This window comes from Eptesicus fuscus, chromosome 13 (assembly GCF_027574615.1).
Source record: "Eptesicus fuscus isolate TK198812 chromosome 13, DD_ASM_mEF_20220401, whole genome shotgun sequence".
Lineage (NCBI taxonomy): Eukaryota > Metazoa > Chordata > Mammalia > Chiroptera > Vespertilionidae > Eptesicus > Eptesicus fuscus.
Window position 1 is genome coordinate 83242761 of NC_072485.1, and position 25205 is coordinate 83267965.

Below are 25205 nucleotides of genomic sequence, written 5' to 3' on the forward strand. Positions count from 1 at the left end.
GTTGGAGATTTCGACACCACGCTTTTAGCAACGAACAGAACCACCAGACAGAAGACTAATGGAGAAATGGAGGATGTGAGCGATATTGTAAACCCGTTACACCTAACCTGTACATACAGAGCACGCCACCGAACAACACGGAACGCACGTTCTCCAGGGCACACGAGACGTTCTTCATGATGAACCGCAGCTTATGCTCCAAAAAACAGACTAATAAATTTTAGCCCGGCCGGCGCGGCTCAGGGGTTGAGCATCAACCTATGAACCAGGAGGTCAGGGTTCGATTCCCGGTCGGGGCACAGGCCCGGGTTGCGGGCTCGACCTCCAGTGGGGGTTGTGCAGGAGGCACTGACCCATGATTCTCTCTCATCATTGATGTTTCTCTCTCTCTCTCTCTCCCTCTCCCTTCCTCTCTGAGATGAATATAGATATATACATATATATACATATACATATACATATACATATACATATACATATACACATATACATATACACATACATATATATATATATGTTTAAAAGGGAATGCTGACACCTGCTACAACGAGGCTGACTGTTGAGGACACTGCGCTGAGGGGAGAAGCCAGGCCCAGAAGTGCAGACTCTGAGCCCCACTCCCGGGAGGTCCCCGGGGAGTCAGCTCCACAGACGGGACGTGGGTGGTGGGGACCGGGCTCGGGGGGGGGGGGGGGCTGTGTGTAATGGATTCTCGGTTTGGGAGGATAACCGTGCCCTACAGGTGGACGGGGCGGAAGTCTAACACCACGAACCTATCGACGCCCCTGAATGCGCACTTACACGTGGTTACAACGGCGAACTGTGTGATGTTCGTTTTACTACAAAAAAGTCATTTCCTATGGTTTCCCTGCTTTACTAGTAAGTGCGCCAATACCCCCTCCCCCAATTCGGAGCAAGCCCAGACCCCTCCCCCACCTGACCTAGCCCGCCCCCCCTCTCCGGCTCCGCCTCCTCCCCGCCGGCCAGTCCCAGCCGCACCAGGGCCTTCTGACCCTCCAACGGGCCAAGGTCGCCCCTGCCCAGGGTCCTGAGCCTACTGTCCCCTCCCCTCGGCTCAGCGGTCACCCCCGCCCCACAGCCACCATCCTCTCCGGTCCCTCCCAGGTGCCTCCCCTCCCTCACGGTGGCGTGGCGGCTGTGCATCCTGAGCTCCGTGGAACAGGACCTGGGTTCTCCTGTCCCGCGGACCCCATTGGCCAGCCAGTCCCTACCCCCGCCCCCCGGGCTCAGCACAATGTGCTGGAAGGAAGGAGGAAGAAGGAGGGAGAGACGGAGGGGGAAGGCAAGGGCCACCGGCCAGGGGAGGGACCTTTGTGGAAACCAGGAAAACGCAGAAGACATTGGGTCACCTCCCTCCCCGCGGGGACCCCCCAGCCCTGGCCGTGTCTGGCTCACGGCCCGCTGGTCACACCGCCGGGCCCTCAGCCCACTGGGAATGTGGGCCCCGTGGGAGACAGGCCAGGGCTGCCGGACCCCCATGGCCACCCCGTCCACGCAGCCCTCCAGAGGCAGCATCCCCAGGGCAGCAGGTGGGCTCTGAGCGGACCTGCAGCCAGGCCCGTGGCTCCCAGAGCGGTGCCACCCTCCGGCGCCGGGCGCACGGCCAGCGCTCAGCGAACGCCCCCGACCCTGCGCACCCGGGACCTCGGCCTGGAGTCTGCTCCCCGGTGGGGGGTGGGGGGACAGCGGGGCTTTGGGGGGCTGAGGCCTGGGCTGGGGAGGTCTGCCCCGGGCTGGGGGGGTCTTTATTCACGGCCCGGGGTCACTTCACCTCCGGGCTCTGTGTGGCCCTGGACTGCGGGCGGGCAGGGCGTGCCCAGGGCGGCGGTTCCTGGCACATCCCCCGGAGCCTCCGAGCTGCGGGAGCCGCTGGCCGGGCCTCCTTCCCGGCAGCGGAGGTTCCTCTCGCCTCTGTTCCCGGCTCCCTCAAGTGTGAAGGGGTAAACTCGCTGAGCAAACAGGCGGGCCGGGCATCCGGGATGTCTCAATCGCTGGACCCCGAGCCCGCACTCCCTCCGGGACGGTGCTCACGGGAGGACCAGCGGGGTCCCCGCGCCCTGGGTGCCGGCGCCTGCTGGGCGGGGGGGGGCAGGGAGGGCAGGATGGACACGAACCCTAATGCACACTCGGGGCCCCAGACCAGGTGCCGGGCTGCTCACAGGAGGGCCCTGTGCCCCCCATCCCTCCGAGGGACGAGGGACGTTGTGAGGTTTGGGGCGAGGACACTGGATGAGCCCGAGAGTGAGGGGTGGGGTGTTGGTGAGCAGGTGGCCCCGAAACCCGGCCCGCCAGTCGTGGGTCCCACTTGGGGCAGGTGCTGTGGAGAGGTCCCCCGGTCCCTGCTGAGGTGACCCGGCAGCCCCAGGGGCACATCAGCGCCGACACGCTGGTCCTGCGTGGCCTGCCGTGGGCCGGCCCAGGCGGGTCCGGGACCCCGTTAACAGGCAGCCTCGGGAGTGAGGGGGTCCCCAGGCCCCGCGCTGGAAGCCTCTGCCGGGCCGTGACCAGGGGCGCGGGCAGGGGCCGCTGAGGCAGTGCCCACTCTCGAGGCCCCGTCTCCCCTGGACGTTGACCTTGATGACAAAGAGGAGCCCAGGAACGTGAAGGGGCACAGAGCCGCCTCCTAGCACCCCCACGCCACGCAGACCAGGAGCCCGGGCCCCACAGCCGGCCACCCCGCCCCAGCGGCACTGGCCTCGGCCTCGCAGCCCCTCCCCACGCCTCGGACAGGACAGGCCCACCTCTCGGCCTCCCCCAGGCTTCCGGGGCTCGACGTGGAGCTGAACCCCCACCCTATGGAGGGAGGTGGGGGCCGCAGCCAGGGAGGACCCCGAGGTGCCCTCCTGCGGGGCTTTGCCGTCTGGAGGGGCCGCCAGCACCCCGCCCCTGCTGATTCCCAGAGGCCGCTGGGGCGGGGGTCCTGCGTCTCGGGCCCCAGGGCCAAGGCTCCTTCCTCCTCGTGCTACCTTCCTGCTCCGGCCCCTCCCCGAGAGCAAACACCGAGGCCGGCGCGGGGAGAGGGCAGTGCCCCCGCGGCCCGGGCCAGGCACAGGGCCAAGGCTTCCTGCTACATAAGGCCCGCGGCCCCGGGAGCCAGCGCCTTGCCCACTCCCTCCTCGCCACCGCCGCCCACAGTCCCCAGGATGGGCGACCCGAGCGGGTGCCGGGCGCTGGCCTGGGCCCTCCTGGTCCTGCTCTGGGTGCCGACGGCAGGTGAGTGGACCCTCACCCGTCCTCACGGCCACGGCCTCACGCCGCTCGCCGGGGCTCCTCCTGCCGCGGACGGACAGGCAGGACCCCGGCCGGTGTGTCCAGGAGGCACCGGGGCCCCGGGAAACCCCGGTCCCTGCCCAGCCGGGTGACAGCTCGGGGCACCCAGCGGCTGTGAAATACCCCCTCGAAGCAGGGCTGCAGGGGGCCACGTCTGAACCGCACTCCCACCCCGGCTACTGGGCCTCTCTCAGCCGCCTCGCCCGGGGCACCCCTCCGCCCTGGGGCCCCGCCGCCCTCGGCTCGGTAGCAGGAGCCCTAATACTTACTGTCAACAAAAAAGACGCAGCCGCAGGGCTGCCAGGTGACAGGCCGGCCTCCTGCGCTCAGCAGCGAGCGTCCCCACCGGCCTCTCCTGGGGCCGGGGCCGGGGCCAGGGCCAGGGCCAGGGTGGCGGTCTCTCTGAGCCCCTGGCCCAGCCCCCTTCCTTGGGGAGAGCCGGCTGGAGGTGAGGGCTCTCCTCTCGTGGCGCCTGGCGGGGGGCCTGGGGCACACGCCTCGCCCCGGCTCCTTTGGTGTGCGCTTTGCACAGCCAGGTCCCCCCTCAGCGGGGTTCCTCTGGGCTCCCGGGGCCCTGCACCTGAGGGGGGCCTGGGTGAGTGCACCGCACCCTCCACCCACTTCCTTCTTCCCAGGGCGAATCCCTCCGTGGGGGGCATGCACTCTCGGGGGGGCCCCGGCTGAAGGCCCCACTAGGGGTGGTGAGGGTGGGCCCGAGTGAGGGGCACGTGCACCCCGATTGCTGGGAGGGCTGGTGGCAGGCATTTCTCTGAGTGATGGAGACGCAGGCGCGCCGGCCGGTCCCCACGCCACGGAGCCCGCTCTCTGGAAGCCGGGCCGGGACCCAGGGGAGGTGCCCTGTGCCCTGCGTTCTCTCCACGGGGCATGGGGCCAGGGGCAGGGAGGAGGGGCTGCAGGTCTGGGCTCAGGGGTGGACAGACGGACAGACAGAGGGAAGCAGGCCCCAAGTGTCGGTGGTCTGCCCGGAAGGTCCAACAGGAAGCAGCCCAGGCGTGACGCTGCCCAGTGCCCCTCGCCGGGCTCGGGCCCCACGGGGGACATCAGGGGCCCACCCTGCACCCCCCACAAAGCACAGTCTGGGTCCCAGAGGGGGCCCCTGGCAGACACACGGAAGGAGTCCTGGGCCGTGGGCAGGGGCGCCCCCACCTGAGCCCGGCAGAGAGGGCCTGGGGCCTCGGCCCTGACCCCGGAGGCCCTGGCCAGGCGGGCGGGGCTGCCTGGAGGAGGCGGCCTCGGGCGACCTCGGCCACCCAGCACCAGGCTCCTGGCGCCCACCTGCCACGCCTGCCGCTCGGGTTCTGGTCTTGGGTTTTGGGTTTCTGCTAAGTCACGCCTGGGAGCCTCCCGGCTGCGGTGTCCTCCCCCAACAAAGCCCGTCTTTGTCCTTCTCCGAGGGGCGTGGGGTGGCGAACCCGCTCCTGGGCGGCCGTGGGGGCCGGGGCCAGCGGGGCCACCGCCTTTTCCTGATTCCATTCTCCTGCCTGTCACAGGGGGGAGGAGGCAGCTCCTAGCCTCCCCGCGGGGAGGGCAGCACCGGCGCCCAAGGGCAGCCCCTGCCAGGCCCCCGGCGGAGGCCTCCCTCTCTGTCCCCGGGGGACCGGAGGCCAGAGCATCTCATGTGGCCGCCACCCTGCAGCCCTCGGACACCCCAACAGGCCGGGGGGGGGGTGGCGTGTCCGGCTCCCCGCTGACTCCATCCTGTCCCCACAGAGCCCCAGGGCAGCGCGGGGCCAAGCTGGGCAGACGCAGAGGCAGCCAAGGGCAGTCGGAGGATGGACACTGGTATGCGGCCAGCAGGGGGAGGGGCCGGGTGGGGGTCAGACCGACTCCATCCGCATGTGACACCCAGACCTTCCCAGAGCCCGTCTGCTGGGGAGAGGGTGCGGGGGGAGAGAGAAGCAAGGACACGGAGGCGCAAAGCAGACACGCAAATGCTCACACACTCACACAGTGCGCACACAATGGGCACACACATATCACACATCCACATGCTCACACATGTGTGCACACATTCACCTAGTGTGCACACACATATCACACATCCACACACTTGCACATGCATGCACATATTAACCTAGTATGCACGCACACACTCATACATTCACACTCACATACATGCACATACACACAACACATGCACATTCATACATGCACACACGCACACATGCACACACACACTCACACATGCATGCACTCACATGCACACACTCAGGGCAAGGCGCACACACCAGCCCCCAGGGAAGCCTGTCTCGGGGGGCAGGGAGGCCCAGCAGGGCAGCCGTCAGTCCTGGCTCCGTGGGGTGGGTCAGGGTTGGCCTGAGGCTGCTACTCCCCGGGCGGCAGTGAGGAGGGTGGGGGTCCCGGGAAGGGGCGTGGCTGCCTGGCCACGTCCCCTGAGCGCCCTGCCCTCACTCCGCAGCCCAGCGCACGATCTTCATCCCACCCATCACCGGCCTCCCCCCCATGAGCCGTGAGTGGATGCGCCCACTGTGGGGGCGGGGTGTTTGCCAGCCCTGGGCTCACGGATCTGGGGTGGAGCTGGGACTGAGGGGCAGCTGGACGGCCTGGGCACAGCGGGGAGCCTGCCCTGCGGACAGCTCTCCTGGGAGGCCCGGGTGCCGGGCAGGCGCCGGGGTCGGGAGAGTCAGCGGTGCTGAGGGGCGCGGGGCAGTGCCGTGGCGAAGCGTGGCCACCTCTGGGCTCCCCACTCCCAACTGCGTGCCTCCCGGGGAGCGGCGCACACGCATGGCGTCAGCGGGGCCTCCACACGCTCCCCTCAGCCCTGAACCCGGCGCACAACGGCCGGGTCTGCAGCACGTGGGGCGACTTCCACTACAAGACCTTCGACGGCGACGTGTTCCGCTTCCCCGGCCGCTGCAACTACGTCTTCTCGGCGCACTGCGGGGCCGCCTACGAGGACTTCAACGTCCAGCTGCGCCGCGGCCTGGCCGGCTCCAGGCCCGCCGTCACCCACGTGGTGCTCAAGGCCCAGGGGCTGGTGCTGGAGGTGTCCGGCGGCTCCGTCCTCATCGACGGGCGGCGGTGAGCCCCGCGTGGCGGGAGGGTCAGACCCCCGAGGGCCGGGCGGGGGCGGCTCCGGGAAGGGCCCAGGGCGGAGGGAGGACCGGCGCTCTCCGCCCCAGGGAGGAGCTGCCCTACAGCCGGGCCGGCCTGCTGGTGGAGCGGAGCAGCGACTACGTCAAGGTCAGCGTCCGGCTGGTGCTCACCTTCGTGTGGAACGGAGAGGACAGCGCCCTGGTGAGAGGCCCGCCCCTCCTGCCCGGCGGTGGGAGTCCCTGGGGGAGGGGGAGGGGGCCGGGGGTCAGCAGGGGCCCTGCCAGGCCACAGAGGCTGGAGCTGCCCCTCCCGCCCCAGCTGGAGCTGGACCCCAAGTACACCAACCAGACGTGCGGCCTCTGTGGGGACTTCAACGGGCTCCCGGCCGCCAACGAGTTCTACGCCCACAGTGAGTGCCGGGCCCGGGCGTGCGGGTGGCCAGCGGGGGCGGGGCAGGCAGGCGGCGGGGCTGGGTGCTCTCGGGGCCCCGGGCAGGAAGCAGGTCGGCGGGGTCCCGGGCTGGGCAGCCCCACACGGAGCCCTCCCTCCTCCCCAGACGCCAGGCTGACGCCGCTGCAGTTCGGGAACCTGCAGAAGCTGGACGGGCCCACGGAGCAGTGCCAGGACCCCCAGCCCGGCCCAGCCGACAACTGCACGGACGCGGTGAGCCCTGCCCCAGGGGGTGCGGACAGCGGGGGGGCCGGGGGGCGCCGGGTTCCTGGGTTGGGACCTTGGCGTCCAGGTGAGCGAGGGTCTCCTGAGCCGGGGCAGCCAAGGACTCGGCCTCCGCTTTGGAGGTGCACCCTCTGCGCCCACACGCTTCCCCCCACTGCACACATGTACGAGTGCGTGTGACCCTGCGTGAGCGTGTGCCCATCTGCGTGTGGAAACACACACACCCCACAGTCCTGCCAAGGGTGGGGGCCTCAGGGAGCCCTTCGGATGAGCTGGGAGCACCCCACCTTTGGACCCCCCTCAACCAGCAGAACCCCCGGCCTTAAGTCAGGGCTCGGAGTGGCGGCCCCCGCAGCTCGCTGGTCAGGCTGCAGCCGGGGAGGAGGAAGTTCCTCCATGGGCTGCTCCAGGGTGGACGGGCCCCTCCCCCCCTTGTTGGAGCCACCTCCTGGGGCAGGGTCTGCCCCTTTCCGGGGTGCCCCCCGCGTGTCCCGGAGCCTGGGTGGGGGGCACAGGGTGGGTGTCCCTCCCAGAGCCCAGCAGAGCCCCGGGCGGGGGGAGGTTCAGTGGCTGAGCAGGATGGCTGGGCGACGGGGGAGGGAAGGAACCACCGGGAAGAGGGGGCTCCCTGGCTGGGGCCCCGCTGCGTCGCGCCCAGAGCAGTGAGCGGCCTGTGTCCCCAGGAGGACATCTGCCGCCGCACCCTGCTGGGCCCGGCCTTCGCCCAGTGCAACGGGCTGGTGGCCGCCGACGCGTACGTGGCCGCCTGCGCCCAGGACCTGTGCCGCTGCCCCACCTGCCCGTGCGCCACCTTCGCCGAGTACTCCCGCCAGTGCGCCCACGCAGGGGGGCAGCCGCAGAACTGGAGGGGCCCCGACCTCTGCCGTGAGTGCCTGGGGAGGGGTGACCAGGAGGCCCGGGCCACCTGGCATGTGGGGGCCCAGGGCGGGTGGAGCCACTCGGGGCCCCAGAGCGAGGACCGGCCACGGCACAGGAGGCGGCTGGGGCTCAGACAGGCAGGCCCCAGGCTTCTGAGACCGGGGGCTCCCGAGCCCAGATGTGGTTTCGGGGACCCTTGGGGACACATGGCAAGTGGGAGTGGAGGTGGCCTGTCTGGGTGGCCGCCTGGATGCCAAGCGCTGTGCCCTCCCCACAGCCCGGGCGTGCCCCCTCAACATGCAGCACCAGGAGTGCGGCTCGCCCTGCGCGGACACCTGCTCCAACCCCGAGCGCGCCCAGCTCTGCGAGGACCACTGCGTGGACGGCTGCTTCTGCCCCCCAGGCAGGTCCTCCTGGCCCTCGGGACGGTCCGCCAGGCTCCCCGCCCCGCCCCGCCCCGCCCCCGCTGACCCGCTCGCCCCTCTGCAGGCACGGTGCTCGATGACGTCACCCACACGGGCTGCGTGCCCCTGCAGCGCTGCCCCTGCGCCCACGGCGGCCGCACCTACGCCCCGGGGGCCTCCTTCACCACCAGCTGCAGCTCCTGGTAGGCCCCCACCTGTCCCGCCAGGGGGCCGGCGCGTGGGGTGGGTGCGCCTCCCCTCACCCAGCCGCTCTGCTCCTGGCCCCCCAGCACCTGCTCCGGGGGACTGTGGCAGTGCCAGGACCTCCCGTGCCCGGGCACCTGCTCCGTCCAGGGCGGCTCCCACATCTCCACCTACGACGAGAAACTCTACGACATGCACGGCGACTGCAGCTACGTCCTGTCCAAGGTGCGGCCGGTCCCGGCCCTCAGCCCTCCCTGCCCCCGGCCCCTCCCGGGTCCCATCCGCACCCGCCCCCCCCCCAGGGACAGAGGGATGCCCAGACCCCGAGACACGCTCCCTGGAGGTGCCAGAGGCTGCTGAGAGCCACCTGCAGCCTGCATGGCGTCCTGGGCACAGGGCACTACACACGCATACACAGAGACACACGTGCGCACACATGCCCACACATGCGTGCACACCGGTGCATGCATACACATGTGCACTGCACACGCAGGCAGGCACACGCTCAGCCCCCCCGTTTTGCCCTTAGAAGTGTGCAGACAGCGGCTTCACGGTGCTGGCCGAGCTGCGGAAATGCGGCCTGACCGACAACGAGAACTGCCTCAAAACGGTGACCCTGAGCATGGACGGCGGGGACACGGTGAGGGTCCTGCCCCAGCGCCTACGGCAGGGACGAGCAGAGACGGGGAGGAAGCGGCTCCAGCGCCCTCCGGGAGCCCCGCGCCGTCCTAGAGCCGCCCAGGCTCCCGGGGCTCCGCCGGCCTGACCGCCGCCTCCCCTCCCAGGTCATCCGGATCCAGGCCAACGGCGGGGTGTTCCTGAACTCCATCTACACCCAGCTGCCCGTGTCAGCAGGTACGGCCCGGACGGCGCCGGCCCCGCTCGGCTCTGTGGGCGCGGGCAGTTCCAGAACGTGACGGGGTGGCTGTCAGGTGCAGAGCGGGGTCTCCGTGGTCCCTCCTGTGGCTGCTGCGGGGACCCCGGCCTCTCAGAGTGTCTGTGGTCCCCCCCCTGCGGGCATGTGAGCTCCTGCCTGGCTCCTGGGCCACAGGGGGGTGTCGGGTCCACCAGACGCCTGTCTGAGCCCGTGTCTGCCTCCCGGGCGGTCCCGGGAGCACGAGGCTCAGGCGCTGGGGTCAGCGTGGCCGGGCCTGGCCTCCGGCAGCCTCTGACCGTGCGCCCGCCCCCCACAGCCAACATCACCATGTTCAGGCCCTCGAGCTTCTTCATCCTGGTGCAGACGGGCCTCGGGCTGCAGCTGGAGGTGCAGCTGGTCCCCCTCATGCAGCTGGTCCTCAGGCTGGACCCCGCCCACCGAGGCCAGATGTGCGGTGAGCGCCGAGGCCGGAGGGAGGGGCCGGCGACAGGGACGGGGAGGCGGCGAGCAGGGAGGGGCCTCGGGGGATGGAGGTGGGGCTGTGCACAGGCGCTGCGTCCCACCAGAGCCTGTCAGCAGATGGTTCTGGAACCAGCCACGGTGTGGGAGAAAGCACGGGCCGGGGAGCAGGGCCGGGCTGGGTGCCGGCTGATCCCCCCACCCCCTGCCCAGGCCTCTGCGGGAACTTCAACCAGAACCAGGCGGACGACTTCCGCGCCCTCAGCGGCGTGGTGGAGGGCACGGCCGCCGCCTTCGCCAACACCTGGAAGACCCAGGCCTCCTGCCCCAACGTCAGGGGCAGCTTCGAGGACCCCTGCTCCCTGAGCGTGGAGAACGGTACCCCGCCCTGGGGGGCCCTCGGGCTGCTGCCCGTCTGCCCGGGGGGCTGTGGGGCGGGGGCCCCGGATATCTAGGCGTGCATGCAGACAGCAGGGTCTGGGGCAAGCAGGGTGGGGTGCTGGGACCCCATCTCCGGGAAGAGTATCTCGCTGCCCTGCCAGCAGTGCCCAGGCGGCGGGCGAGTGTGGAGCAGAGGCTGGGGGGGAGGTGCAGGGAGGGGGTGGTCAGCCGGCCTGGTGACCCCCGCGTCCCTGCCCCAGAGAACTACGCCCAGCACTGGTGCTCCCTGCTCACCGACCCCGCCGGCGCCTTCTCACCCTGCCACTCCGTCATCAACCCCACGCCCTTCCACTCGGTGAGACCCCTGTCGGTCCGGGACCCCAGCTCTCGGGGAGGGCGGGGGCTGGAGCGGGGCCTGCCCTGCAGCTTCCCCCCAGCCTCCCTTTCCGGGGTCCCTGTGCCAAAGGCCGAGCTCCATGGAAGCTCCAGGCGAGGCTCCGTCCCCCTCCCCGCTTCTGGGGCTCCAGGGTCCTGGGCTGTGGCCGCACCCCCATGTCCCCGCTTCCGCTGCGTCTGGGGTCACGTGGCCTCCTGTCCCTGTGCGTGTGCGAGTTTCCTCTCCTGACACCGGCCACGCTGGCTCAGGCCCCCTAATGACGCCCCTTGGCTCATCACACCTGCAGAGCCGCTATTTGCAGGAGGGTCGCCGTCACAGGCCCCAGGGGTTACCTTTTTTGGGGGGACACAACCCGTTGGCTCCTAGGCCTCATTTCCGGAAGCTCAAAGCCCCCAAACGCACTGGACTCCTCTCCTGGGGGGAGGGGGGTGGTCTGGCCGAGGATACAGGCCCACCCCTGCCCTGGGGGGGCTGTGGCCTCCGCCCTGCACCCCGCTGCCCTCCCCTGGCCCTCGGGCCACTCAGCGCTGCTGTGTGAGGGTCCTCCCTCCACCTGTCCTGGTCCCGGCAACCCCGCCCGCTGACCCCACGCCTCCGGCTAGGTCCGCCAGGCCCGCCCACCGCGGAGGGCGAAGCGTCCGTCCGTCTGTCCGTCCGTCTGTCTGCGCGGGGACCTGCTTGGGGGCGGAGCTCCAGGCTGGCCAGGGGAGGCGGGCAGGGTCCCAGGCGGATGGACCAGAGCGGAGGGGCTCCGGGGTGCGGCTGGGGTCCCTGACGCCCCGGCTCCGCCCCCAGAACTGCCTGTTCGACACGTGCAACTGCGAGAAGAGCGAGGACTGCCTGTGCGCCGCGCTGTCCGCCTACGTCCGCGCCTGCGCCGCGCGGGGCGTGCTGCTCCGCGGCTGGAGGGCCGGCGTCTGCAGTGAGTGGGGGGCGGGGCCCCCGGGCAGCAGCCCCACCCGTGTCCTCGGGCTTCCTCCAGAGGGGAAACTGAGGCCCGGCCACTGACCCGCACGTCTCCCCGCCCGCCCCAGCCAAGTACGTGAGCGCCTGCCCCAAGTCCCAGCGCTACGCCTACGTGGTGGACGGCTGCCCGCCCACCTGCCGCGCCCTGGGCCAGGCTGACGTCACCTGCGGCGTGGCCTTCGTGCCCGTGGACGGCTGCACCTGCCCCGACGGCACCTTCCTGGACGACGCCGGCAGCTGTGTGCCCGCCGAGGCCTGTCCCTGCTACTTCCGGGGCTCCGTGGTGGCCCCCGGGGAGGTGGTGCATGACCACGGCGTGGTGTGGTGAGGCCCGGGCCGGGGCCGGGTGGGGCGGGCGGGGCTCCCTGGGAGGCGAGTTCCCGCCCAGCCCTCGGCCCTTCTGTAAGGGGGGACCTCTCCCCGGGCCGGGAGGGTGTCCTGAGGGAGGGTCCAGGTCCTCGGAGGGTGCTGGGCAGGTGGTGCTCACTCGGGGGCCAGCCGGGGCGCCCCACGCCCTCCCGGCGGGAGGCAGCTCCCTCGCAGGCCGGGCCACGGCCTCAGCACCCGGGACCCTGCTGCTGCGTCCTCGCCCCTTGGCGGGATTGAGGCCTTCGCAGCGACCTGGGCCTGGGCACTGTGCTCCCCTCGCGGCCAGGCCGGGGCCGCCCTCCCAGCCAGGATGCGGGCGGGTCCGCGGGGCAGCGGGCAGCGGCCCAGACCCACCTCCCTCTCCCGTAGCTCGTGCGCGAGTGGGAAGCTGAGCTGCCTGGGCGCCGAGGAGCAGACCAGCACAGGTACCGCCCCCCTGCCGGTCGCCCGCCGTGGCACCCGCCTGCGGGGACGCGGAAGGGGCTGGTGCGGGCCTGGGGTGGGGTCCTGGCTGCGCAGCCCCAGCGTGCCCTCCTCCCGCAGACTGCGTGGCCCCCATGGTGTACCTGAACTGCAGCCACGCCTCGGCCGGCACGCCAGGCGCCGAGTGCCTCCGGAGCTGCCACTCGCTGGACGTGGACTGCGTGAGTCAGCCCGCGTGAGGGCACGGCCACATCCCTGCCCTGCGGCGTGCCCCCCTGCCCGGGGGACCCCATGGCGTCCCTGGGCCGCAGCGGGGGACGCGCCGCTGACCCGCCCCTCCGTCCGCAGTTCAGCACGCACTGCGTGTCCGGCTGCGTCTGCCCCCCGGGGCTGGTGTCCGACGGGAGCAGGGGCTGCGTGGCCGAGGACGACTGCCCCTGTCTGCACAACGACGCCACCTACCGGCCCGGGGACACCATCCGGGTCGACTGCAACACCTGGTGGGTCCGGGGCCTCCGCCGCGGGCTGCGGGGGTGGGGGGCCGAGAGCAGCAGCTGAAAGACGGCGTGGACCAGCCGAGGGGCCCTGGGCCGGGTCCTGGGCAGGAGGCAGAGAGGAGCTGAGGCCGGCACTGCCTCTCCCCGGGAAGGCCCCCCGGGTTCCCGTCCCTCCCTGGGAGGTGCCCCGGGCCGGCCTCTGCCCAGCAGGCGCCAGGGTGCAGAAGCTGCTTCCTGCGACCCCTGCTGACGGGCAGGGCTGGGGCCCCGTCCTTGTCCCGCCGTGGCCCGTGAGCGGGACGTACCTCTGCCCCCTGCAGCACCTGCCGGAACCGCCGGTGGGAGTGCAGCAGCCGGCCCTGCCTGGGCACCTGCGTGGCCTACGGGGACGGCCACTTCATCACCTTCGACGGCGAGCGGTACAGCTTCGAGGGCAGCTGCGAGTACACGCTGGCTCAGGTATGCCGTCCACACGCCCCGCCCCGCCCCGCCCCGCCCGCCCCGCCGGCCGCCAGGATCCGGGCCTGACCGGCCTGTCTCTCCGGTCCCAGGACTACTGCGGCGGCAACGGCACCAACGGGACCTTCCGCGTCGTCACCGAGAACGTCCCCTGCGGCACCACGGGCGTCACCTGCTCCAAGGCCATCAAGCTCTTCCTGGGGGTGAGGGGTGACCAGGGACGCTCCCCTCCCTCCGCCGCCCACAGCTCACCCCGGGGGGTCCCCAGCCCTGGGACGCCCGGCCCGTCTGCTGCCCTGGGTCCTGGCTTCGACACACAAGTGGCCACTTCAAACCAGAGATCCGTCTCCGCGGCTCTGAGGCCGGCACGCCGACAGCCGGGTGTCAGGGCCATGCCTTTCAGGAGGCTCAGGGGAGGGTCCCGTCCCCCCTCCCTGCTCCCCCTCCCCCCCTCAGGACTTGTGGCCACACCCCCCGTCTCTGCCTCTGGCATCACGTGGCTTCTTTGTGGGGCCTGCTCCTCTCTTACGGGGACACCCCCAATCCAGGACACCTCGAGATCCTTTAGCCAATCACATCTGCAAAGACCCCTTTTCCAAATAAGGTCCCGTGCCCAGGTCTCGGAGTTTAGGGAGGGACATGTCTTTGGGGGCGTTCACTCAGCCCACTGCCCCGGGATTCCCCTTCCAGGAGAGGGAGGTGGGCGTCTCCCCGCGGCAGGAGGAGCACGGGAGGCGGCAGCCCGGGGGGGGGGGGGGGGCGGGGGAGTGGTGGGTGAAGTGAACGAGGAGCAGGGCCTCCGGGGAGCCCCGGCGCTGCCCGCAGCCGCCCGCTGTGCCCGGCCCCCTCTGCTTGCCGAGGCCCCCGGCTTTCCACGCAGCGCCCCAGCTCCCAGCACGCCCTGCCCAGCCCCTCGCCGGGAGCCCAGCTCAGCCTTCATGCCAGCCCCGTGCCGTGGGCCCCTGAGCACCCGTGGGGCCTCTGCCCTGGCCACGGGGTGGGCGCTGGCCACTCAGCTCCCTGTGCCCCTCGCAGAACTACGAGCTGATCCTCCACGAGGGCACCTACAAGGTGGTGCAGAGGGGGCCGGGCGCAGACCTGCCCTACAGGGTCCGGTACATGGGCACCCACCTGGCCGTCGAGACCCGCAGCGGCCTGGTCGTGTCCTGGGACCGCAGGACCAGCGTGTCCATCCGGCTGCACCAGGATTACAAGGTGAGCCAGGCGGGCAGCGGGGCCCCTCCGGCAGGGACAGAGCCCCTCCCACCCTGGCCTGCGGGGCCCGCCAGCAGCTGTGGTCTGTGAGGGCTGGGGTTCCGAGGACGGGGGTGAGGCCAGACAGACCAATGGTGTGTCAGGTCCTGGCGGACAGCTGTTCCGCTCCCCGGTCTCTCCGCTCAGCAACTCCACGGCCGCCGGGCTGAGGTCCTAGGGGAAGCCGGTGCCTGTCTGCTGCTCTGCCCACCTGCCCGCCTGCCCGCCTGTCCACCTGCCCGCCTGTCCACCTGTCCACCTGCCCACCTGCCCACCTGTCCACCTGTCCACCTGTCCACCTGTCCACCTGCCCGCCTGCCCGCCTGTCCACCTGCCCACCTGTCCACCTGTCCACCTGTCCACCTGTCCACCTGTCCACCTGCCCACCTGTCCACCTGCCCACCTGCCCGCCTGTCCACCTGTCCACCTGTCCACCTGCCCACCTGTCCACCTGCCCACCTGCCCGCCTGTCCACCTGCCCACCTCCCACCTGCCCACCTGCCCACCTGCCCCTCTGTTGCTCTGCCCACCTGTCCACCTGCCCACCTGCCCACCTGCCCGCCTGGCCTCTTATCCACTGCAGGACCCACTGTGCACCCTGTCCTCCTGCTAGGTTACTGGGTGCTGCCTGAGGGAACCGGGTGCCCTGCACTCACCCCTGCCAGGCCAGGCTGCCCCCTGCAGCCCCAGCTCCACACGCCCGTCCTCTGTCTCTGCGTCTGCAGGGGCGGGTCTGCGGGCTGTGCGGGAACTTCGACGACAACGCCGTCAACGACTTCACCACGCGCAGCCAGTCCGTGGTGGGCGACGCCCTGGAGTTCGGCAACAGCTGGAAATTCTCCCCGACCTGCCCCGACGCCCCGGCCGCCCGGGACCCCTGCACCGCCAACCCGTACCGCAAGTCCTGGGCCCAGCGCCAGTGCAGCCTCCTCAACAGCGCCACCTTCGAGGCCTGCCACGCTCAGGTGGGCTGATGGCAGCGGCTCTGGGCTGGGGGCGGGGGCTGAGGGCTGGGGGCAGGGGCTGAGGGCTGGGGGCGGGGGCTGAGGGCTGGGGGCTGGGGGCAGGGGCTGATGGCAGCGGCTCTGGGCTGGGGGCGGGGGCTGAGGGCTGGGGGCGGGGGTTGGGGGCGGGGGCTGAGGGCTGGGGGGGGGGGCTGTGGGCTGGGGACGGGGGCTGAGGGCTGGGGGCGGGGGCTGAGGGCTGGGGGCTGAGGGCTGGGGGCGGGGGCTGAGGGCTGGGGGCAGGGGCTGAGGGCTGGGGGCAGGGGCTGGGGGTTGGGGGCAGCGGCTCTGGGCTGGGGGCAGCGGCTCTGGGTTGGGGGCAGGGGCTGAGGGCTGGGGGCGGGGGCTGAGGGCTGGGGGCGGGGGCTGAGGACTGGGGGCGGGGGCTGAGGGCTTGGGGCAGGGGCTGAGGGCAGCGGCTCTGGGTTGGGGGCAGGGGCTGAGGGCTGGGGGCAGGGGCTGAGGACTGGGGGCGGGGGCTGAGGGCTTGGGGCAGGGGCTGAGGGCAGCGGCTCTGGGTTGGGGGCAGGGGCTGAGGGCTGGGGGCGGGGGCTGAGGGCTGGGGGCAGCGGCTCTGGGTTGGGGGCAGGGGCTGAGGGCTGGGGGCGGGGGCTGAGGGCTGGGGGCGGGGGCTGAGGGCTGGGGGCGGGGGCTGAGGGCTGGGGGCAGGGGCTGGGCCTTGGAGGACAGTCTTCTTTGCCCTGAACACGGGGCACCGTCTGGACCTCCCGCTGGGCGGGCCAAAGAGTGCCCAGTCCCAGCACAGGGCGTCCTCGCTGCGCCCCTTGACCACTGAGCCTCCTGCCCTGGAAGTGGAGCTGCCATTCAGGCCCTCGTCCTCCCACAACCCCTGACCTGTCAGCCCCACGCCAGGCCGCGTGGCACAGAGGACTGGGCATCCGCCCCAGAGCTGCCTGAGGTCCTTCCTGGTGATCGGACTCCAGTGCCCACTCACCCACCACAGTCTCCTGGTCCGGACCTGCCCGGCGATGAGGGCGCCTGGCAGGAATGGTCTGTGCGGGGCAGGCCGCCTGTGCCCACTGCCCGCCCTGGCTCAAAAGCCCTCGGGGCCTGGCGTGCACCCTTTGCGAGTGGTACTGTCCACCAGACTGGGGCCCACTGGGCTCGGCTGCCCGGGAGGAGGGCGTGTGTTTGGGAGGCAGCCCCTCACCCCAAGGAGACAGCAGCCTCCCTTTGTAAGGAGAGGGTCCCACATAGTCAGGAGGGCTGGTCTGCACTTGAGGGAGGGGCCCCTCAGAGGCGAGGAACGCGGGTGGGTGAGGCCAGAGGGGGTGTCAGGGGCACGAGTGGAGGTTGCAGGTGGGCGGAGCCTCCGGATGCAGCAGTCACGGTCTCAGATGGCAGGTGAGCTGCTGTCCCAACGGGTGGGACAGCTCTCCTCGCTGAGCGGCCCCTCCCCCCCTCAGGTCGACTCCACCAAGTACTACGAGGCCTGCGTGAGCGACGCGTGCGCCTGCGACTCCGGGGGCGACTGCGAGTGTTTCTGCACCGCCGTGGCCGCCTACGCCCAGGCCTGCCGCGACGTGGGCGTGTGCGTGGCCTGGCGCACCCCGGACATCTGCCGTGAGTCGGGCTCTGTCCGTGGTGCTGAAGGGCGGGCGGGCGGGCTGGCGGGAGGAGGCGGGCTGCGCCCCGGGCACTCCGTGTGTGCGCACAGACGTGTCCGTAAAAACCAGACAGACAGGTCGCCCCAAACGGGGTGACTTCACGCTAGGTCCAGGGCTGAGAAGTGAACCTGCAGTGAGTGCCAGGGCCGGGCCCCCGGGCCCCTCCACGCCCGGGGCAAGCTGGGCCGGCCCCACGCTGCCCTGGCATCGCCCTTAGCCGTTGTCCTCCACGCCCAGCCCTGTTCTGCGACTACTACAACCCCCACGGGGAGTGCGAGTGGCACTACCAGCCCTGCGGGGCGCCCTGCCTGCGGACCTGCCGGAACCCCAGTGGACGCTGCCTGATGGACCTGCCCGGCCAGGAAGGTGAGGAGCGGGCTGCCCCGGGGGCTGTCCTCACTGTCCCAGGACATCGCACCGGTGTCAGGGGCTGGGCGGGGGCCAGGGGGTGTGTGGGCTCCTGCCCCTGGCGCACTGCACCCCCCTCAGCCCCGGGTCAGGGCAGCACGGACCACCTGGCCCGAGAGGGTGAGCCTCCTCCCCCCTGTGCCCGCCCCAGGCTGCTACCCAAAGTGCCCGCCCAGCGAGCCGTTCTTCAGCGAGGACCAGATGAGGTGTGTGGCCCAGTGTGGCTGCTACGATGACGACGGGAACTACTACGATGTTGGCACTAAGGTCCCCACAGCAGAGAACTGCCAGAGCTGGTGAGGGGGCGGGGCCTGGCGGGATGGGGGCGGAGCTGGACGGGATGGGGGCGGAGCTGGGTGGGCAGGGCAGGGGCAGGGGCAGAGCAGTTGAGGGGCGGTGCCTGGCGGGTGGGGTGGGGCTGAGAGGGTCGGGCAGGGGCAGAGCAGTTGAGGGGGTGGGGCCGGGTGGGATGGGGCGGAAGGGGCGGGGCAGGGTGGGGCGTCCCCCTCGCAGGCCCTCAGCTCCTTTCTCTCCTGCAGTGACTGTACCCCTGGGGGCCTCCAATGCACGTACAGCCTGGAGGGTAAGGAGGGGTCTGGTTGGTCGGGGGCGGGGCGGGGGCGGGGCGGGGGCGGGCCCCCGCGGAGCGCCGCACCTGCCGGTCTTGCAGCCTGCAAGTGCACCTACGAGGGCAGAACCTATGGCTTCGGGGAGGTCATCTACAACACGACCGACGGGCTCGGCGCCTGCCTGGTGGCCGTCTGCGGGAGCAACGGGACGATCGCGCGGAGGGCCGTGGCGTGTCCCGAGCCCCCGGCCACCACGCCCTTCACCTTCACCTCGACGGCGGCCCCGCCCTCCACGACAGGTGAGCTGACCGGGGAGGGAGGGAGGGCCCGGCAGGCACTCGGCGCAGCAGTCCTGGCGCAGGAGATGGACCGGGACCGCGGAGACCCTAGGGCCACCCTCCTCCTGGGCGTGGCTAGCGGGACGCGGAGGAGGTTGACGGGCCTGCCCCCACCCCCACAGGTCCGGTCCCCACGCTCTCCACCGTGTGCGTGCGGGAGCTGTGCAGCTGGTCGGCCTGGTACGACAGCGGCCGCCCAGAGCCGGGCATGGGAGGTGGGGACTTCGAGACGTTTGCGGACCTGAGGCAGAGGGGTCACCAGGTGTGCCCGGCGCCGGCCCGAGTCGAGTGCCGCGCGCAGCGGCTTCCAGACACGCCCCTGGAGCGGCTGGGCCAGAAGGTGGAGTGCAGCCCCCAGCTCGGGCTCCGGTGCCTCAACAGCGAGCAGGACCCCCCGCTCTGCCACAACTACGAGCTGCGGGTCCTCTGCTGCGACTACGTGCCCTGCGGCACCCCCTCGGGGCCAGGCACCAGCCAGAAGCCAACCCCCCCGCCCCTGCACACCTCCCCCGTCCAGGCCACGACAGCCTTGACCTCACGGACAACGGAGCCCTGGGCAGCGAGCAGCTCCCAGACCCCGGGCCGCACCTGCCAGCCCCGATGCCAGTGGACGGAGTGGTTCGACGAGGATTACCCCAAGTCCGAGGAGGCCGGGGGGGACGTCGAGTCATACGACAGGATCCGGAGCGCAGGGGGCGAGGTGTGCGAGCGGCCGCAGGACATCGAGTGCCGGGCGGTGAACTTCCCGGACAGGAGGCCGGAGGAGCTGGGGCAGCTCGTGCACTGCGACCCCAGCTTCGGCCTGGTCTGCCGGAATGACGAGCAGATGGGCCTGTTCAAGATGTGCTACAACTACAGGATCCGCCTGCTGTGCTGCCGCCCCTGCGAGGAGCCCACCCCTGCCACCGCCAGCGCCACCACCGCCACAGCCACTACCTCCTCCACTGCCACCCCTGCCACAGCCAGTGCCATCCCAGCCACAGCCACCACCACCATCTCCACAGCCGCCACCACCACCTCTACTGCCACCCCTACCACAGCCACAGCCACTACCTCCTCCACTGCCACCACTGCCACCTCCACTGCCATCCCTGCCCCCACCACCCCTGCCACAGCCACAGCCACTACGTCCTCCACCACCACCACCACATCCGCCACCACCACTGCCATCCCTGCCACCGCCAGTGCCATCCCAGCCACAGCCAGTGCCATCCCAGCCACAGCCACCACCACCATCTCCACAGCCGCCACCACCACCTCTACTGCCAACCCTGCCACTGCCAGTGCCACCATAGCCACAGCCACCACCTCCACTGTCCCCACCACCACAGCCGCCACCACCGCCACTGCCACTGCCACCCCGGAAGCCACCAGCAGCCAGGGCACGACCGCCTGCGAACCCAGGTGCGAGTGGACGGAATGGTTTGACGTGGACTTCCCCACCTCGGGGGTCACGGGCGGAGACATGGAGACTTACGACAATATCAGGGCTGCCGGCGGCAAGATGTGCCAGGAGCCGCAGAAGATTGAGTGCCGGGCAGAGAGCTACCCGGAGGTGAGCCTCGACCAGATCGGGCAGGTGGTGAGCTGCAGCCTGCAGGCCGGGCTGGTCTGCAGGAACCGGGACCAGAGGGGGCCGTTCACCATGTGTTTCAACTACAACGTCCGTGTGCTCTGCTGCGACAGCGCCGGCCGCTGCCCTGCCTCCGCCACGCCACCGCCCACGCCGTCCACCCAGGTCCTGACCACGACGGCTGAGCCCGCCTCGTCCAGTGCCCCCCATACAGCCACCCTGGCCACCTCCCCCGTACGGACCACGCCTGGGTCCTCGGCCACCAGTGCCACCGTTGTGACGCCCCTGCCCTCCAGCCCCTGGAAGCCCAGCTCCGTCTCACCTGTCCCAACGTCCCCGGCCTCTGGGGCCTGCGTGCCGCGGTGCACCTGGACAGACTGGTTCGACGTGGACTATCCCTCTCCGGGCCCCAATGGCGGCGACTTTGAGACCTACACCAACATCCGGGAGGCCGGCGGGCTCGTCTGCGAGCGGCCCGTGGACCTGGAGTGCCAGGCGACCTCGCTGCCCGACGTGCCCCTGCGGCAGCTGGGCCAGGTGGTGCTGTGCCGGCTGGAGGAGGGCCTGGTGTGCCGCAACCGCGACCAGGACGGCTGGTTCAAGATGTGCCTCAAATACCAAATCCGCGTGCTCTGCTGTGACGACTACCGCCACTGCCCCAGCACGGCCACGCCCACCAGCACGGCCACTCCCACCAGCACGGCCTCGCCCACCAGCACGCCCACGCCCACCAGCACGGCCAGGCCCACCAGCACGGCCAGGCCCACCAGCACGGCCACGCCCACCAGCACGGGCCGGCAGACTTCCGGGGCCACAGAGCTCAGGACCACGGCAACCACCCAGTCACCCCCCTCGTCCCCCGAGACCACAGAGAGGGTCACCGTCCCCACCGCTGAGACAGGACCCTCTACTGCCAGGACCACCGAGAGCGTGCCCCCCACCCAGACGGCTCGCACCTCCCTCAGGACCACCGAGTGGCCCTCTGTCCCAAGTCCCTCTGCCTCCCCAGGGACCCTGAGCACAACGGCCAAGCCAGCCTCGTCCAGTGCCCCCCCCACGGCACCCCTGGTCACCACCCCCATACAGACCACCCCTGCGGTCCCACCCTCCAGCCCCACCTTCAGGACCACCCTGCCCACCAGCTCCCTGAAGCCAACCATGACCTCCACGACCTCCACAACCTTCATGACCTCCACGGCCCCTGGGGCCTGCACGCCACGGTGCACGTGGACAGACTGGTTCGACGAGGACTACCCCACACCCGGCCCCGACGGCGGGGACTTTGAGACCCTCTTGGTCCTCCGCGCGGCCGGCCACGACTTCTGCGAGCGGCCTCAGGACATCGAGTGCCGGTCAGAGAAGGCGCCGGACGCGAGCCTGGAGGCCGTGGGCCAGGTGGTGCAGTGCGACGCGCGCTTCGGGCTGGTGTGCCGCAACCGCGACCAGCGCGGCCGGTTCCGGATGTGCCTCAACTACCACGTGCGTCTGCTCTGCTGTGACGACTACCGCCACTGCCCCAGCACGGCCACGCCCACCGGCACGGCCACGCCCACCGGCACGGCCATGCCCACCGGCACGGCCACGCCCACCGGCACGGCCATGCCCACCGGCACGGCCACGCCCACCAGCACGGCCACGCCCACCAGCACGGCCATGCCCACAGGCACGGCCATGCCCACCAGCACAGCCATGCCCACCAGCATGGGCCGGCAGACTTCCGGGGCCACAGGGGTCAGGACCACAGCCGCCACCACAGGGACCAGCCTGAGGCCGACCTCCCCGACAGCCCCCAGTCCTGCCCCTCCCCACACAGCAACCTCCACCTGCCAGCCCGCATGCCGCTGGACCGACTGGATGGACACGGACCGGCCCCGGCCCGGCCGCTACGGGGGTGACATTGAGACCTACTACCGCATCGAGCAGGCGGGCGGGCAGCTCTGCGCGGAGCCGGACGCCATCCAGTGTGAGGCCGTGCTGTCGCCAGGGGTGCCCCTCGAGGCGCTGGGCCAGGTGGTGCAGTGCGCCCGGGAGTACGGCCTCATCTGCAGGAATAGTCGGCAGCGGAAGGGCGAGACCTGCCTCAACTACCACATCCGCGTGCGCTGCTGTGACGACTACCGCCACTGCCCCTCCCCCGCCCCCGAGACCACCACGGCGGCCCCCTCCCCGCCTCCAGGGAGCACCCTCACCCCAGGGACGCCCACCACCAGGGCCACCTCCAGCCCAGGGCCCAGCACCAGGGCCTCCCCATCGCCCCCCGTTCCCGTGACCACCAGCTCCCCGCTGAGCACCACCCCGGGCCCTTCTTCGGCCGCCACCACGGCTGCAGGCTCCACGGTGAACACTCCGACCTCGCCCATCACGACCGCCAGCCCCGTGACCTCAGTGGCCACGCCCACTGCCTGTCAGCCTCGCTGTGCCTGGACCGGCTGGCTGGACCAGAGCTACCCCATGCCCGGGGCCTCCGGAGGGGACTTTGAGACCTACGCCAACATGCGGGCAGCCGGCCGGCCCGTCTGCGAGCGGCCCGAGGGCCTGGAGTGCCGGGCCGAGAGGCTGCCCGACGTGCCCCTGGAGCAGGTGGGCCAGGTGGTGCAGTGCCGGCTGGAGGAGGGCCTGGTGTGCCGCAACCGCGACCAGGGTGGCCTCTTCAAGATGTGCCTCAACTACCAAATCCGCATGCTCTGCTGTGACGACTACCGCCACTGCCCCAGCACGGCCACGCCCACCAGCACGGCCACTCCCACCAGCACGGCCAGGACCACCAGCACGGCCTCGCCCACCAGCACGGCCAGGCCCACCAGCACGGCCAGGCCCACCAGCACGGCCACTCCCACCAGCACGGCCACTCCCACCAGCACGGCCACTCCCACCAGCACGGCCACGCCCACCAGCACGGCCACTCCCACCAGCACGGCCAGGACCACCAGCACGGCCTCGCCCACCAGCACGGCCACGCCCACCAGCACGCCCACGCCCACCAGCACGGCCACTCCCACCAGCACGGCCTCGCCCACCAGCACGGCCACGCCCACCAGCACGGGCCAGCGGACTTCGGGGGCTACAGAGCTCAGGACCAAGGCAACCACCCAGTCACCCCCCTCGTCCCCCGAGACCACAGAGAGGGTCACCGTCCCCACCGCTGAGACAGGACCCTCTTCTGCCAGGACCACCGAGAGCGTGCCGCCCACCCAGACGGCTCACACCTCCCTCAGGACCACCGAGAGCGTGCCGCCCACCCAGACGGCTCGCACCTCCCTCAGGACCACCGAGAGCGTGCCCCCCACCCAGACGGCTCACACCTCCCTCAGGACCACCGAGAGCGTGCCGCCCACCCAGACGGCTCGCACCTCCCTCAGGACCACCGAGAGCGTGCCGCCCACCCAGACGGCTCGCACCTCCCTCAGGACCACCGAGTGGCCCTCTGTCCCAAGTCCCTCTGCCTCCCCAGGGACCCTGAGCACAACGGCCAAGCCAGCCTCGTCCAGTGCCCCCCCCACGGCACCCCTGGTCACCACCCCCATACAGACCACCCCTGCGGTCCCACCCTCCAGCCCCACCTTCAGGACCACCCTGCCCACCAGCTCCCTGAAGCCAACCATGACCTCCACGACCTCCACAACCTTCATGACCTCCACGGCCCCTGGGGCCTGCACGCCACGGTGCACGTGGACAGACTGGTTCGACGAGGACTACCCCACACCCGGCCCCGACGGCGGGGACTTTGAGACCCTCTCGGTCCTCCGCGCGGCCGGCCACGACTTCTGCGAGCGGCCTCAGGACATCGAGTGCCGGTCAGAGAAGGCGCCAGACGCGAGCCTGGAGGCCGTGGGCCAGGTGGTGCAGTGCGACGTGCGTTTCGGGCTGGTGTGCCGCAACCGCGACCAGCGCGGCCGGTTCCGGATGTGCCTCAACTACCACGTGCGTCTGCTCTGCTGTGACGACTACCGCCACTGCCCCGCCCCCCCCCCCGGAGACCACGACGGCGGCCCCCTCCCAGCCTCCAGGGAGCACCCTCACCCCAGGGACGCCCACCACCAGGGCCACCTCCAGCCCAGGGCCCAGCACCAGGGCCTCCCCATCGCCCCCCGTTCCCGTGACCACCAGCTCCCCGCTGAGCACCACCCCGGGCCCTTCTTCGGCCGCCACCACGGCTGCAGGCTCCACGGTGAGCACTCCGACCTCGCCCATCACGACCGCCAGCCCCGTGACCTCAGTGGCCATGCCCACTGCCTGTCAGCCTCGCTGTGCCTGGACCGGCTGGCTGGACCAGAGCTACCCCATGCCCGGGGCCTCCGGAGGGGACTTTGAGACCTACGCCAACATGCGGGCAGCCGGCCGGCCCGTCTGCGAGCGGCCCGAGGGCCTGGAGTGCCGGGCCGAGAGGCTGCCCGACGTGCCCCTGGAGCAGCTGGGCCAGGTGGTGCTGTGCCGGCTGGAGGAGGGCCTGGTGTGCCGCAACCGCGACCAGGGCGGCCTCTTCAAGATGTGCCTCAACTACCAAATCCGCGTGCTCTGCTGTGACGACTACCGCCACTGCCCCAGCACGGCCACTCCCACCAGCACGGCCAGGACCACCAGCACGGCCAGGCCCACCAGCACGGCCAGGACCACCAGCACGGCCACGCCCACCAGCACGGCCACGCCCACCAGCACGGCCAGGACCACCAGCACGGCCAGGACCACCAGCACGGCCACGCCCACCAGCACGGCCTCGCCCACCAGCACGGCCACGCCCACCAGCACGCCCACGCCCACCAGCACGGCCAGGACCACCAGCACGGCCACGCCCACCAGCACGGCCACGCCCACCAGCACGGGCCAGCGGACTTCGGGGGCTACAGAGCTCAGGACCAAGGCAACCACCCAGTCACCCCCCTCGTCCCCTGAGACCACAGAGAGGGTCACCGTCCCCACCGCTGAGACAGGACCCTCTACTGCCAGGACCACCGAGAGCGTGCCGCCCACCCAGACGGCTCGCACCTCCCTCAGGACCACCGAGAGCGTGCCGCCCACCCAGACGGCTCACACCTCCCTCAGGACCACCGAGTGGCCCTCTGTCCCAAGTCCCT

At 71.1% G+C, this 25205-nt stretch overlaps 1 protein-coding gene across 1 annotated transcript in view; it reads left to right on the forward strand.

The window, feature by feature from the left end:
• The first annotated feature begins 3164 nt into the window (after positions 1–3164).
• MUC5B (mucin 5B, oligomeric mucus/gel-forming) overlaps positions 3165–25205 on the forward strand; it is a 31776-nt gene continuing 9735 nt past the window's right edge. The window contains exons 1-35 of the mRNA XM_054725731.1: positions 3165–3234; positions 5023–5094; positions 5732–5782; positions 6093–6354; positions 6456–6570; positions 6688–6778; positions 6926–7032; positions 7728–7929; positions 8201–8326; positions 8413–8530; positions 8618–8756; positions 9061–9171; positions 9317–9386; positions 9725–9862; positions 10081–10245; positions 10509–10603; positions 11441–11567; positions 11680–11935; positions 12350–12405; positions 12524–12624; positions 12752–12903; positions 13221–13359; positions 13452–13562; positions 14395–14574; positions 15339–15578; positions 17045–17201; positions 17483–17611; positions 17805–17949; positions 18193–18236; positions 18324–18521; positions 18683–21107; positions 21258–22946; positions 23118–23549; positions 23700–24070; positions 24159–25182. Of these exons, the coding sequence (XP_054581706.1) occupies positions 3165–3234; positions 5023–5094; positions 5732–5782; positions 6093–6354; positions 6456–6570; positions 6688–6778; positions 6926–7032; positions 7728–7929; positions 8201–8326; positions 8413–8530; positions 8618–8756; positions 9061–9171; positions 9317–9386; positions 9725–9862; positions 10081–10245; positions 10509–10603; positions 11441–11567; positions 11680–11935; positions 12350–12405; positions 12524–12624; positions 12752–12903; positions 13221–13359; positions 13452–13562; positions 14395–14574; positions 15339–15578; positions 17045–17201; positions 17483–17611; positions 17805–17949; positions 18193–18236; positions 18324–18521; positions 18683–21107; positions 21258–22946; positions 23118–23549; positions 23700–24070; positions 24159–25182 (9908 nt within the window). The remainder of the gene's footprint in view (positions 3235–5022; positions 5095–5731; positions 5783–6092; positions 6355–6455; positions 6571–6687; positions 6779–6925; positions 7033–7727; positions 7930–8200; positions 8327–8412; positions 8531–8617; positions 8757–9060; positions 9172–9316; positions 9387–9724; positions 9863–10080; positions 10246–10508; positions 10604–11440; positions 11568–11679; positions 11936–12349; positions 12406–12523; positions 12625–12751; positions 12904–13220; positions 13360–13451; positions 13563–14394; positions 14575–15338; positions 15579–17044; positions 17202–17482; positions 17612–17804; positions 17950–18192; positions 18237–18323; positions 18522–18682; positions 21108–21257; positions 22947–23117; positions 23550–23699; positions 24071–24158; positions 25183–25205) is intronic.